At 42.4% G+C, this 15,650-nt stretch overlaps 1 protein-coding gene and 1 non-coding gene across 2 annotated transcripts in view; one reads left to right on the forward strand and one right to left on the reverse strand.

The window, feature by feature from the left end:
* The window catches only part of chchd3a (coiled-coil-helix-coiled-coil-helix domain containing 3a), a 334,738-nt gene that overhangs the window by 307,698 nt on the left and 11,390 nt on the right, over positions 1-15,650 (reverse strand). The window contains exon 2 of the mRNA XM_070897189.1: positions 12,515-12,638. Coding sequence (XP_070753290.1) covers positions 12,515-12,638 — 124 coding nt within the window. The remainder of the gene's footprint in view (positions 1-12,514; positions 12,639-15,650) is intronic.
* Positions 544-616, forward strand: trnat-ugu (transfer RNA threonine (anticodon UGU)). The gene has a single exon. It is a non-coding gene; the product is annotated as a tRNA-Thr (tRNA).

Below are 15,650 nucleotides of genomic sequence, written 5' to 3' on the forward strand. Positions count from 1 at the left end.
CAGTCCTAAATGTCCGACCCTTTAGCCTGAGACTGTGACCCCTCGTTCTCAACTCTCCAGGCAGGGGAAATAGCCTCTCAGCATCGACCCTGTCAAGCCCTGGAAGAATTGCATATGTTTCAATGAGATCAATTCTCATTTTTCTAAACTCCAGCAAATATAGGCCCAATCGACTCAATCTCTCCTCATAGCACAGCCCTTTCATCCCAAGAATCAATCCAGTAAATCTTTGTTGCACCCTCTCTCAGGCAAGAAAATCCTTCCTTCGGGAAGGAGACCAAAACTGTACACAGTTCTCCAGGTGTGGTCTCATCAAAGTCACATATAAATGCAAGACTTCCTTACACTCTTATACTCTAACCCCCTTGCAATAAAGCCGAACATACTATTTGCCTTCTAATTGCTTGCTGCACCTGCATGTTAACTTTCTATGATTCAACTCCAAAAGTGCCTACGGCCACACTAGTCTGAAAACGCCTGATCTCGTCTGATCTTGGAAGCCAAGCAGAAACTCAAAAGAGTTTCAACTCCAAAAGAACAGGTGGCTCCATAGCTCAGGGGTTAGAGCACTGGTCTTGTAAACCAGGGGTCGTGAGTTTGAATCTCACTGGGGCCTACTCAAAATGAACTTTATCTCAAAAGAGTTTCAACTCCAAAAGAGTTTCATGTACAAGAACACCCAAATCCCTCTGAAACACAACATTAACTCGTCTCACCATTTAAAAAATATTCTACTTTTCCATTCTTCCTACCAAAGTGGATAATTTCACACCAGCCATCCTTATAGCTTCAGTGAGTAAGATTGCGAAGTTTAGTGCCAAACTGTGAGCAGTCACTATGAATGGAGTTGAGACTGCTCTAAATTCATTTTACTTAAGGCAACCAAACAGCTGGCAGAGAATTTCATTCCATTAACCTGAACTAATTTTAAACTGGGATCCGAGAAGAAGAACAACAATACCTGTACATTCATTCTCTGAGCTACCCAGTCAAGATCTATATTCCTTAAAGCAGAACTCAGGAAAATTGTAACAGGGTCTTTTACCACATGAAGCAATATATATCCTAGAAAATGTTAGAATTCATGAGATTACTTGTGACCCTATTTTGGAATACACCAAATTTACAAGAAAACCCTCCAAGAAAGCTCAGAATATATGGATGGAAATAAAAATCATCTCTAAACATTTCTACTCGCACGTATCCCAAAAGATTTGACTCATCTCCTACAAAATACCTGGCTTCATCGAAAACATCTGGATGGAAATTTCCAAGTGTTAAGCCCATAAACCACCCGAGATGGCAGTTTTCAAACAGGAAGCATTTCTGAAGAGCAGCAATCAAACATGTTATCTTATTGTAATTTTGTGGCCTCTGCCATGAAGATCTCACAGACTGAAGTGGATGCCCACCAGTTACACTCTAGTTCTCTTCAAACTGAAGCGAGAACGAGGATTAAGTTCCAACAGTCAATGAAGTGCTTCAGTGCTACTTGTTTAAAGGCAGCAGGTGCGATATAAGCCAAGTACGTCCTTTGTGTAACCATTATTGACTAATGATTATTACACACCTTAAATCGCTCTCATGAAATCAACCGGAGAGCAAACCCTATTGTTAATCAGCTCTCAATGTATTTTCTAACGGAAGAAAATCAGGGATTTTCCTCTTACTTTTTAATCAAATATGAAGAACATTGTTGACATTTATATCCCCAAGACCTCTTAAATTACAGCGTGAACTTTTTAAAAAGAGGGGAGTGCAATAAATCTTCGCACAATCTTCATGACTCGTCAGGAATAGCTACCAATCCAGCTTTACTCCTGACTTTTATTTCAGATACATTTTAACATATGACATATAAAAAAAAGAGTAATCTTTGAACACAAGAAAAACAAGACAAAATATGCTTTGGTTAATATCAGATAACATGAACTTATGGTAGAGGTGTATAAACTAGCCCCAGAGGCCTGGCAATCTGCCCCTTAAAGCCCAAGCAGTTCGGTCCACTCATTTCTCACTTATTGGTTTGTCCTGTTTGAATTTATGAGCCCGAATTTGGAGAAGACTATTTTAGTACTGTTGATTAATTAGTCGACAAATCCTAAATCACCACAGCAGGATCTGTTAGTATCAGCAACGATGGATATATGCATGTTCTTAAAATGTGGATTGAAACTTCATAATTGGCACTTGAAGCTCCACAGCAGGCACCTCGATTATATATACATATATCATTCAAATTAGAATTGCCCGTGTTAACTGGTCTTTCTGTTGTACAAAAACTAATTTGCATCTTAGAATCTTACTGCACAGAAGGAGACCATTCAGCCCATTATGCCTGTGCCAGCTCTTTGATGGAGCTCTCCAATTTAGACCCACTCCCCAGCTTTCTCCCCAGAACCATGCAAATTAGTTCTCTTCAAATACATGTCCACTTGCCTTTTGAAAGTTCGTATGGAATCCTATTCCATCACCTTTTCAGGTAGCGTGGACCAGATCGTAATGCCCGTGTGAAATAATTTCTCATTTCCCCTCTCGTTCTTTGGTTGCCAGAGGAAACAGGTTCTCCCTACTTGCTCCATCAAAATCCCACATAATTTTGACTATCTTTATTAGATCTCCCCTTAACCTTATCCGCTCCGAAGAGAACAATCCCAGCTTCTCCAATCTCTGCACATAATTGAAGTGCCTCATCCATGATAAACCTCTTCTGTATGCTCCCAAAGGGCTTGACATCCTTCCTCAAATGTGGTGCACAGAACGGTATACAGTACTCCAGTTAAGGCTGAACCAGTGATTTGTCAAGGTTCAGCAAGAGTTCCTTGATTTTGTATTCAATGCCCCTATTTACATGACCCTCCTTACACCAGGTATTCAAGTTAACCCAATTTCAGTTATTCACAATTGAAAGTACCCTGTACTTCCAAATGTCAAATTACGTTATTTACATGGATCAGATAAATAGACCTTAAAAATAAGCCACTAGGAATTATCATTTATGCTCGGTGTTAGAGATAAACTTACTGTAATCTTAAAAAAAACAATTTTGAGCTGCATTAGCTTATGCATGCAAATGTGCCGGATTTAGAAAGCAGCAGTGAATCTATCCAAGCCCTCTGAAAGTCATGGAGTTTGCCATTGATAAATTGTAAATACCAAACATTACACTGGAAAATAAGAAAACCACTAAATTAAATGTTTTTGGTCAAAATACAACGGCTGCATGAACAGATTTTGATAAACCAGTGCTGCAAAAGCATCTCAATGGGTAATGTGCTCGACAAGCTCTAACCAACAACCATGTAGCCATGAAAGCAATGTGTGAGGAGGACACAAAAAATCTGCAAAAGGACATAGACAGGCTAAGTGAGTGGGCAAAAATTTGGCAGATGGAGTATAATGTTGGAAAGTGTGAGGTCATGCACTTTGGCAGAAAAAAATCAAAGAGCAAGTTATTATTTAAATAGAGAAAGATCGCAAAGTGCTGCAGTGCAGCAGGCCCTGGGGGTCATTGTGCATGAAACACAAAAGGATAGTATGCAGGTACAGCAAGTTATCAGGAAGGCCAATGGTATCTTGGCCTTTACTGCAAAGGGGATGGAGTATAAAAGCAGGGAAGTCTTGCGACGGCAATACAAGGTTTTGGTGAGGCCACACCTGGAATACTGCTTGCAGTTTGGTTTCCATATTTACGAAAGGATAGACTTGCTTTGGAGGCAGTTCAGAGAAGATTCACGAGGTTGATTCCAGGGATGAGGAGGTTGACTTATGAGGAAAGGTTGAGTAGGTTGGGACTCTACTCACTGGAGTTCAGAAGAATGAGAGGTGATCTTATCAAAACGTATAAGATTATGAGGGGGCTTGACAAGGTGGATGCAGAGAGGATGTTTCCACTGATGGGGGAGACTAGAACTAGAGGGCATGATCTTAGAATTTCTTCTCTCAGTGGGTTGTAAATCTGTGGAACGTGCTGCTTCAGAGAGCTGCGGAAACTGGGACATTGAAGAAATTTAAGACTGAAATAGACAGTTTCTTAAACTATAAGGGGATATGGGGTTATGGGGAGCGGGCGGTGTAGTGGAGCTGAGTACATAATCAGATCAGCCATGATCTTATTGAATGACGGAGCAGGCTCGAGGGGCCGTATGGCCTATTCCTGTTCCTATTTCTTATGTTCTTATGAATTTACTACCATTTTATTTAATAATACAATGCTATTTTTTAAAAAAATGCATTTTGAGGACAGGAACAGTTAAAGTAACACAGTGTTCCATCTAACCATAAAAGTAAAATGTGCTATTATTCAAAACTCACATTTCCCAGAGCATTCCAATACCAGAGTAAGAATATTTGTATTGGGAAAGTAAATTTATTTTGAAAATTGCTTTTAACCAAGTCACTCACAGCACATACGTGATTAAAATCTTACAATTGTCCCTCACTCAAGATTTCAAAACTGTTCACAAACTGGCAGAGGCTTTCCCCAATGATCTCCAGATACCTGCCCAGAGCCTGAATATAAGACAAACAAACATGCACACACACTCTAGAGCCATAGCTGCCTATAACTTGAGGGAATTCTCAAACAAGCATGTCAAGGTCAAATCTTGGAAAGGATGCACATGTTTTATTTAATCATAAGTTATTATATGGCGAAAGGCGAGAACTGTATTGACAAGATTCTGCAGACAGGCATGATCAATCATGCCCGCTGGAATAAGGGTGGAGTTAACTCTGCTAAGTTTTATTATTTTTGATTATTTTACCTTTAACATTGCAGGGAATTTAGTAATGATTTTTAAGGTGCTCACTATTAAGTGCAAACTCAAAGTTCTTTTTTAAAAAAGGAGAAAATACAGCACTGCAGTTTTACCACAAAGATTTTGCTGTCTATCTGTTCAGTTATTAAAATATTGCAGTTGGATCAAAAGTGCATCAAGGCTTTGGTTCAGGTATCAATGCTAAACTGAGAAAGGTGACCATTTTACCATCATCTTCAAACAAAAGTAAACTTATGAACAAATCAACACGACAAAGTGCATTTACTTAACAAGCCACTGGGAGCCGAAAGTCATCGTGGCCCCCCAACCTGCGAGAGAACAGCTCTGCAGGTCGGGAAGTAAAAGAGCTGGAGCGGCATACCACTTCAACCTGTAGCTCGAGCTACTCCAAGTGTGCAACGATTTTGAGATGGGCGGCCGGGTGACGTCATCAAAACCATGGTCGCCGTTTTGGAGCGTCGGCAGGACCCAGGTACAGAGTGGGAAGGTCGGGGCGGATGAGTGGTGAGTGCTCGTGGCGAGATGCGGTGAATTTTTGCGGCGGAGAAGCGGCGAGAGATCATGGAGGAGGTGCGACAGATGAGGGTACGGAGCCCAGAAGAGCCGAGGGCCCAGAGGCAGCACGGGACAGCCCACACTGCGATGTGTGCATGCTAGGTCCGTGCAACAGAGCAGGTCTCCAGTCGTCTCAATTAATTCTTGCCACTGGACCAAGACCGAGCTCTGCCAAGCCCGTGTGGTGGCTGGTGTACAACGGTCACCACGCGTTAAAAAAACTCACGCACAGGCATCTTCCACCCACTCAAATGGAGTTCAGGACTTTCATCGAAACATCTGTGAACTCGTGGAAGCAAGTCATCTTCGTTCGAAGGACCGCCCTATGATGATGATGATGAAAGTCATTGAGTTACAAACACAAAATCGTCACCACAGCCTGGCAGAGCAGTGTAGTAAGTATTTTTTTTTTAAACACAGTATGAAGTTTTGCTTCAGAAATGCATTTATTGTTGTCAGATTCCACTAATTTACCCCACTGCGGTGCTCTTCCGTGCCTTTCTGCACAAAATAAACACACTTTTTCTGAAATGTAAAAGCATTTATAGCAGTTACAGAAAGTTGGATCATTTTACTCAGCACAGAAACTTGAATCAACAGCCCAGAACATAACTCCATTTTCACCCATTATAAAAGATACAAATAACTGAACACGTTCACCAGTTATTTGACTGTGCGATACAGCATTGAAGAGATAACAGTACACAGCACGACTGTTGACCTCATCTCGCAGCAGCAGTCCAAACATATTTTCTATATGGCAACCATCAAGAAAAACGACAGTAGAGAAGATACATGTCAAGACGATGTGGTTTTACCAAAAACAAACCCAACACAAAAGCCACAACTTGTGTATCCAAAAGGTAACTGAATTATGCAAATCCGAGGTATATTTTCCTCTAGACCATCAAATCCCACTACGTACCTCATTAATTGGCAAACAGTGACTAGTGAGGTGCCGCAGGGATCGGTGCTGGGTCTTCAACTATTTACAATCGATATTGATGACTTGGATGAAGGGACCGAGTGTAATGTAGCCAAGTTTGCTGATGATACAAAGATGAGTGGGGAAGCAAATTGTGTGGAGGACACAAAATATCTGCAAAGGGATATAGACAGGGTACGCGAGTGGGCAAAAATTTGGCAGATCGAGTATAATGTGAGAAAAATGTGAGGTTATCGACTTTGGCAGAAATAATAGAAAAGCAAATAATAATTTAAATGGAGAAAAATTGCTCAGTACTGCAGTCCAGAGAGACCGAGGGGTCCTTGCGCATGAAACATAAAAAGTTAGTATGCAGGTACAGCAAATGGAATGTTGGCCTTTATTGCAAGGGGATAGAGTATAAAAGCAGAGAAGTCCTGCTACAACTGTACAGGGTACTGGTGAGACCACACCTAGAGTACTGCGTACAGTTTCGGTCTCCCTATTTAAGGAAAGATAAACGTGCATTAGAGGCTGTTCAGAGAAGGTTCACTCGGTTGATTCCGGAGATGAGGGGGGTGACTTTTGTTGAGTCGGTTGAGTAGGTTGGGCCTATCCACATTGGAGTTCAGAAGAATGAGGGGTGATCTTATCGAAACATTTATGTTAAATGAGGGGGCTCGACAAGGTGGATGCAGAGAGGACATTTCCACTTATAGGGGAAACTAAAACTAGGGAACATTATCTCAGAATGAGGGGCCTCCATTTAAAATCGAGAGGAGGAAGAATTTCTTCTGAGGGTTGTAAATCTATGGAATTCTCGAAAAAAATACGCCAAAAGAAACGTCTCAAATGACCAGGGAAAATTGAGCCCATAATTCTGTACTGATTTCGCAGGGCAGCAGAGTGCTGCAAGCCCCATGCTACAGTTATTTTACTGTGATACAGCCACATGGCAGCTGGCGAGTTCACTGCAGATCGTGCTGACTGGAGTGCACATTGCACAGTGTTGCAAAGTACTGGTCAAGACATAATTTATTTTTGCTAGAAGTAAGTCATGCACAATAATGGATGTTGCAGGAAAGACAAGAAGCTCAGTGGAATAAAACACGAGCCTGAGACATGGCAGCTATGATATGGATGTATTGACATCATGCAATTTCAAGAATGGAAAATCTCTTCTTTCATAAATATGTCTCCGATTTCACAAATGTGCAATAGAAACCACAGGTGTTGAGTGGTCATGTAAATACAGAATGGAGTGATTACAAGAAAACAATCTCACTCAGGATTCACAGGATGTTAAACCGTAACAGCATGTATACTTAACATTCTTTCTGCAATCTTCAGAAAATTTAGTGAAACATGTTTTTTTAAACTGCTGGCAAATATAGATGTGTCTGACTTTATCTGTTTCCATTTCATATTTCAGAGAGCCCGAAATTTAAAACCATGGGGCCGTGATATTATTAAGAAGGTAATTTTTGCAACATCTTTGAAAATCTATCCTGGGGAACGTGCCATCTCTTCAAAGTCTTTATTATAAAAAGGGCACATGTGCACGTCAAATTGATTTCTTACGGTCCAGTCGAAGCTCAGCCCTGCACCCTTTCTTTCATGTGGGAATTCGATTGATTTAATGATGCGCAATATTAAAGTTAATGCAAACCTTAAAGGTAAAAGTGCACTCATCGATTCTATTTGCTTTCAAAAACCAAACTGAGTTGTTAAAACTTGTGTTCAAACAGAAGCAATGCGCTTTTAAAATAAAACTAATTAGTTCTGATTCATAAGACATGCACCCAAGACCTCTTTAAAAAGTGGCATAAAACTATATTCGACAATTCTGCTTTTTATAGACTCTGTGCTCAATATGTCTGCTTAACTTTACAATACATTTATTAAGAATATCCTGTATTAGCAGAAGCCAGTTAATGTTGAAGCTACAAAGCTGCTAAATATTCCAACTGGTTTCCCTGCATCTCAAATCCATTAATTTTAATAAGAGATCATGACATTTCACGAATTAAGACGAATTAAGACATACAAGGTTTTACTCCACACTATTGACAGCTGCGAGAAATACATCTTTTATCATTGGATTGAATTGGAGCCAAGGTGAGTTCAAGCTACAGCCTTACATGCGAGGTATTTTGCCAAGTTAGGAGTGCATCCTTGCGATATCTGGAATCTAATAAGATCAGTGGTTCTTCTGCTATCCAATCCATCACTTTCAAGATGTATATTTCTGAACTTGCCCGTGTCCTAAGTGGTCTCTTAAACATAGGAACAGGAGTAGGCCATTCATGCCTGTGCGCCATTCATGTTGATCATGGCTGATCTGTATCTTAACTCCAGCTACCCTCATTGGTTCCTTAACCCTGAATACCCTTGCCTGACAAAAATCTCAGTTTTTAAATTTTCAGCTGACCCAGCCTCAACAGCGACTTAGGTGAGAGTTCCAGGTTTCCACTACCCTTTCTGTGAAGAAGTGCTCTCCGACATCAGCCCTCAACGGCCAAGCTCTAATTTAAAGGCTCCTTGTTCTGGATTCCCCACCAGAGGAAATAGCTTCTCTATTGACCCCATCAAATCCTTTAATCATTGTAAACAACTCAATTAGATCACTCCTTATTCTTCTTTATTCAAGGGAATACAGGCCTAGTCCATGCAAACGGTCCTCATAATTTAACCCTTAACTCTCAAATTAAAGTTGAAAGTTCTGCTCTAAATCCCCATTTGTTTTTTGGTATGATCATTCGAATGGTGATAATCATCAACTGGGGTGGGGGTGGAATTTGGAAATCGAGCACCAATTTGGAGACGAGTTAGGAGAGATTGAAGAAGTTGGCTCTAAGGAGGTTTTTAATGGTGCAGAAAGATAAAGCAAAGTGCAGGTGCTTTGAAAGTCACGAATAGTGGAATGCAAGTGTTAGGTATTCAAACTCAGAACAGCAGAGTGCAAGCTGAGACGTGGAGATGCAACAGTTCACAGAAGCCGGGGCATTGCCTCGGAGGGATTTATGGATGAAGCTCAGAAATCTGATATCAATATGCTGGGGTATGAGAAGCCCATGAAGGAGGGGGGAGGGCAGAAGCCAATCAGGATGAAATACAGGATCGGATGCAGGCTTTTGTCTCAAGCGGATCTCAGGAGGTCAGCGAGCAGAGATCAGACTGTTCGATAAATCAAGTCGGAAGATAATAAATGCATGGATGTGCATAAACGGTCGTAAGGGTGAAGTAGGAATGGAAGTGAAAATAGATGATCTTGATTATGGAATGAACAAGACATCCAGGTTTAGCCAGAGCCAACAAAGAGGATAGAATTGGGAGAGGATGCAGAGTTCCTGATGGGAAGTAGATTTGGTCTTGCCACTGATTAGTTGAAGTTCTGGCTCAATCACAAATTGACAATTAAATTCTTATTGCCTGTATTATGGAGCGCTGGAATTCCATTCACCAACAATTCAGCTAATCTCTATCATTGCCTTGGATGCCTTCGGAGTCTTTGAAAGTGTCTGGCACCGTGCCTCAAGCAAATTACGAAAAACATGTGTATACTCATGAAGATATCCGCACAAACCAACTGCTGCAGTTGATGGGCCTTCCTCCAGCTCTTTCCCCCATCTCTGAGCTCAGAGGTTCCCTGGAGTTCTCTCCAACTATCTTCCTTGTTCATATTGATGACCTCCTCCATTCATTGTCCAACCACATCCACTATTTTGCTGATCAGTCCACTCGACATTCAGAATCCTCTTTCAGAACATGCTCACAACCTGCGATCTTCTTGCAGTGGAATGGCTGAATCACAACATCGTAATGTCCTTGCCCGACAATGGAGTAAATTAATATCTTGATTCTTTCTATTCGATAGACTGTTTCTTCACAAATGTATCCAATAACCATCATCTCTCAATTGCTTGCTTGCCACTCTCTAATTCTTTCTCTTTCCCTCTTGCTGTTATGAACCTTTCAAGCACTGTATTTCCACATGCAGAGTGTTTCCCCGTTCTTGGCCAGCAGTGGGGTGGGGCCTTTGATGTTTGGACCGTAGGTGGCCTAAACTGCGATGAAGAGTCCTCGCACATCATGGCTGTTGGCCAGCTGCTGTATCCCCTGTGCTTTCTCCATCCACCACCTGTTCTTTAGGTCCTGGGTTATTTGCTGGACCTCAGCCTTGAGGCGTCTGTTATGCTGCTTTGCTACACCGGAGTTGGGTTGTTGCTGAAGACACCGAGGCAACCGAGACAATGCCTTTGACTCAAGTGTTCTCAACTCCATCCCGCAGCATGCTACTCGCCACCACCTCAGTAAAACCCCAATATTGCACGAGGTAGAAAAAGCCATAAGACAGCTTAAGAACAACAAGGCTTCGGGAGCGGATGGAATCCCTGCTGAGGCACTGAAGTATGGCAGAGAGGCACCACTGGCGCAAAAACATGACCTCATCTCTCTCATCTGGAGGGAGAAGAGCATGCCGGGAGATCTCAGAGATGCAGTGATCGCAACCATCTTCAAAAAAAAAGGGGACAAGTCCGCCTGCGGCAACTACAGAGGAATCTCCCCGTTATCAGCCACTGGGAAAGTCGGCGCTAGAGTCGTCCTCAACCGTCTTCTCCCTGTGGACAAGGAGTTCTTGCCAGATTCACAGCGTGGATTTCGTCTCCATCGGGGCACAACAGACATGATTTTTGCAGCGCAACAGCTGCATGAAAAATGCAGGTAATAGCACCAGCCCTTATACACGGCCTTCTTCAACCGTATAAAGGCCTTTGACACTGTCAACCGCGAGGGTCTATGGAGCGTCACCCTCCGTTTCGGATGCCCCAAAAAGTTTGTCACCATCCTCCGCCTGCTCCATGACGACGTGCAGGCCGCGATCCTTACCAACAGATCCATTACAGCCCCAACCCTCTTCTCAATCTTCCTCACTGCCATGCTCCACCTCAAAGCCAATAAGCTCCCCGCTGGAGTGGAACTAAACTACAGAACCAGTGGGATGCTGTTCAACCTTCGCTGTTTCCAGGCCAGGTCCAAGACCACCCCAAACTCTGTCGTCGAGCTACAGTACACGGACGACGCCTGCATCGGCGCAAACAGAGGCTGAACTCCAGGACATCGTCGACATATTTACTGAGGCGTACGAAAGCATGGGGCTTACGCTAAACATCAGCAAGTCAAATGTCCTCCACTAGCTTGTTCTTACCGCACAGCACTGTCCCCCAGTCATTAAGATCCACGGTGCAACCCTGGACACTATGGACCACTTCCCATATCTCGGGAGCCTCCTATCAACAAGAGCAGACATGGACGACGATATCCAACGCCTTCACTTCAGTGCGCCAGTGCAGCCTTCGGCCACCTGAGAAATAGAGAGTGTTTGAGGACCAGGCCCTCAAAACTGCCACCAAGCTCATGGTCGACAGGGCTGTAGGAATACCCACCCTCCTGTATAGCTCAGAAACATGGACCATGTACAGTAGACACCTCAAGTCGCTGGAGAAATACCACCAACGATGTCTCCGCAAGATCTTGCAAATCTCCTGGGAGGACAGACACACCAACATTAGCATGCTCGACCAGGCCAACATCCCCAGCATCAAAGCATTGACCACACTTGATCAACTCTGCTGGGCATGCCACGTAGTTCACATGCCAGACACAAGACTCCCAAAACAAACACTCTACTCGGAACTCCTTCACGGCAAACGAGCCAAAGGTGGGCAGCGGAACCATGACAAGGACACCCTCAAAGCCTCCCTGATAAAGTGCAACATCCCCACTGACACCTGGGAGACCCTGGCCAAAGACCGCCCTAAGTGGAGGAAGCACATCGAGGAGGGCGCTGAGCACCTCGAGTCTCATCGCTGAGATAGTGCAGAAATCAAGCGCAGGCAGCGGAAAGAGCGTGCAGCAAACAAGTCCCACCCACCCCTTCCCTCAACGACTATCTGCCCCAACTGTGACAGAGACTGTGGTTCTCGTATTGAACTGTACAGCCACCTAAGAACTCATGTTAAGAGTGGAAGCAAGTCTTCCTCGATTCCGAGGGACTGCTTATGATTACACATGCAAAAAGTTTGTTTTGCACAACTTTTTGCTACAGATAGTCATCTAATACTAGAGATTTGTACCTCTATGATAAAATGATGAGCAGAATGAATGGCAGTTTGATTAGATCATTAACCAGGATAAGAGCAAACTCAACAGCACTAGTGGACTGGATTTTAGAAATGCAGCTACAGAATACCTATCGGTTGGACTGGAGACGGTGGGCGAGTTCCAGTTGATGAAGGTGGTGCTGGAAGAGGCGACTGCGGTTTTTCAGCAGGTGGAGAAGCATCCCGCATACGGCTGATGACACTGTCGGAGAGCTGTTCAGAGAAATAGTGAAACATTGTTAAGATCAAGTTCTCAATTTTGTGCACCTAAATTATCCAAATATTCTTCAAGTAATGGTAAAATAAAAAATGTGTTAAATCTTTTAAGGATAAACCATTCTTCTTCATGAAACTTTGTTGCTACACACTACAGTTGCTTTCCGAGAGATTTAATTTGTCTTTGGGTAGCTAAATAATTTCAGCAGCAGAGATCTCATTTCATACCACACACATGATCTGCGAAGTGCAGAGATATTTTTCACATCTCCACACTTGAGGTTCCTTAATATAACATTTTTAAGCAAATTCATGTTTTCACCATGTGATAAATATCTCCACGAGCAAGGCTGGCTTTATCGCTTCTGAATTTTCCAGTCAGCCTCCCTTGCAGAGATACAGTCTCTGTCATATTTCACTGATACCTACGTGATTTTCTGTTACTCATGCTAACCTGCTGTGGAAGCTTATCTCAGATAGAATATGCAAACTTTCAGCAGAGGCAACTTGAGATTACAGTACAGAAATACACATACTTTTGTTGTATGTTGTAAAGTTAATGGAGAAAATGGATCGTAAAACAAAAACTTCGCAGCTTGATATAGCAGAAAATGTAAATCAAAACCAATTACTTTTAATGACTTATACACAGTATTGGTACTTGAAATTTGTTTTTTAATGGATTCAGCTTTTACAAAATTTGAGCTTAAAATGATTTTTTTTTAAATTTAAGTTAAATTTCAAAATCATATCTGGAGGACTGGAGACGAACAAATTGCATTTAGATAATTTTAGGTTATGAAAAAAATGGATCACTCCTGTACGTGTCGAAGATTGATTTTCAACCTGTGCCATTTGGACAAGAGTTGAGATTTGTCTTGCTTATGTATTTTTTTTTAAGCTTACTGAGATGTCAATTTTGTTGCTCATATACACAAATTTTAAAAGTGTTTTGTATGATAGCACTGGCATCCTCTGGATAGCTGACACTGTATTTTAAAAGCTGGGACAGAGATCCCTGGGACTATCAAGATTTGCAGGAAGTTTTCCAAAAAGCAAAATGTACCAATCATTGGCATAGGCTTATGCTAGCCAGATGCTCCTCGCCACCTAATTTTGAAAGTTTTCTCATTCAACAAGCAAATTTATGTATTTCTCTTCAAATGGGCACTTCAGCAATTCACAAATCAGCTTATATAAGATTTTGACAACGACTGGCTCTCTCGGTAAATGTTCAAAAGTTCAAAAAAAAACTTCCAAAGTTCAATATTCAAAAGTTATACGACCTGTAATTGTATTGGTAAACTTTTATTTGATCGTTTGCTCGACTGAGTGACATTGAGATGAGCAGATAGTGTGATGCTGACAATGCTCCAGATGACAACATTTAAGCACATAAGAAATTTGGCCCCTTGAGCCTGCCCTGCCATTCAGTGAGATCATGGCTGATCTTGTACCTCAACTCCACTCGCCTGCACTATCCCCCATATCCCTCAATTCCCTTAATATCCAAAAATCTATCGATCTCTGTCTTGAATATACTCAACGACTGAGTATAGAATTCCAAAGATTGACAACTATCTGAGTGAAGTAATTTCTCGTCATCTCAGTCCTAAATGGCCGAACCCTGATTCTGAGACTGAGCCCTGGTTCTAGACTTGCCAGCCAGGGGAAATGTTGGTGTCCAGAGGAACCTGGGTGTCTGCATCTACCCTGTCAAGCCCTGTAAGAATGTTGTATGTTGCATGTTTCAACGAGATCACCTCTCATTCTTCGAAACTCTGGAGAATATCGGCCGAGTCTGCTCAATCTCTCCTCATCGGACAATCCCCTCCCCATCCCAAGAATCAGTCTGGTGAGCCTTTGTTGAACTCCATCTGTGGCAAGTATATCCATCCTGAGGTAAGGAGACCAAAACTGTTCACAATATTCCAGGTGTGATCTCATCATGGCCCTATATCATTGCAGCAAGACATCTTTCTCTTGTACTCAAGCCCTCTTGTAATAAAGACCAACATACCATTTGCTTTCTTAATTGCTTGCTGTACCTGCCTATTAACTTTCAGTGATTCGTGTACGACACCCAGGTTCCTCTGAACACCAACATTTCCCAATCTCTCAAAAAATACGCTGCTTTTCTCTTGTTCTTACCAAAGTGGATAACATCACGTTTTTCCACATTAAATTCCATTTGCCATGGTCTTGCCCACTCACTTCGCCTGTCTATATTCCTTTGAAGCCTCTTTGCATCCTCCTCACAACCTACATCCCCATCGAGCTTTGTATCAGCAGCAAACTTGGATATATTACATTTGGGCCCCGCATCCAAATTATGGATATATATTGTGAATAGCTGAGGCCCAAGCACCAATCCTTGCGGTACCCCACTAGTTGCAGTCTGCCAACCTGAAAATGACCCGTTTATTTCTATTCTCGGTTTTCAGTTTGTTAATCAAACCAATTTAGATTAGTGGAAACAAAAATGTGGCAAAACTGAGCAATGGATTAGGGATGTGATAAGGTGCAATATAAATGCCACTCCTTCTTTCTATACTTTCACTGCTGTTTTTCCAAAAATTCTCCACATTGAACTGCATCTGGCATCGATCTCTCCACTCGGCTAACTCATGATGTCCTTGTGTAATCTTCCTCAGTTTGCCATGCCCTCTAATTTGGTACCATCAGAAAACTGTCATTATTCCTCTCACACCCATTCCCAAACCAGTTACATAAATGGGAAACAGCACAGATCGTAACAGATCCCTGGGACATGCACGACCCACATAAAAAAACAACCATTTGTTATTGTATATGCCCTTCCTCTTCAGCCGTCCCCCGGAGTCAAAGATGACTTGCTTCCACACGAAAATGAGTTCCAAGGTGACTGATAAAACCAATGCAGGATCTAGTGTCTCGGTCACAGGTGGGGCAGATGGTGGTTGGAGGGTCAGGTGGGTGGGGTGCTTGATTTGTACTTGGCTTCCGCTTACTCCCGGCGAAGAAGATTGT

This window comes from Pristiophorus japonicus, chromosome 13 (assembly GCF_044704955.1).
Source record: "Pristiophorus japonicus isolate sPriJap1 chromosome 13, sPriJap1.hap1, whole genome shotgun sequence".
NCBI classification, from domain to species: domain Eukaryota; kingdom Metazoa; phylum Chordata; class Chondrichthyes; family Pristiophoridae; genus Pristiophorus; species Pristiophorus japonicus.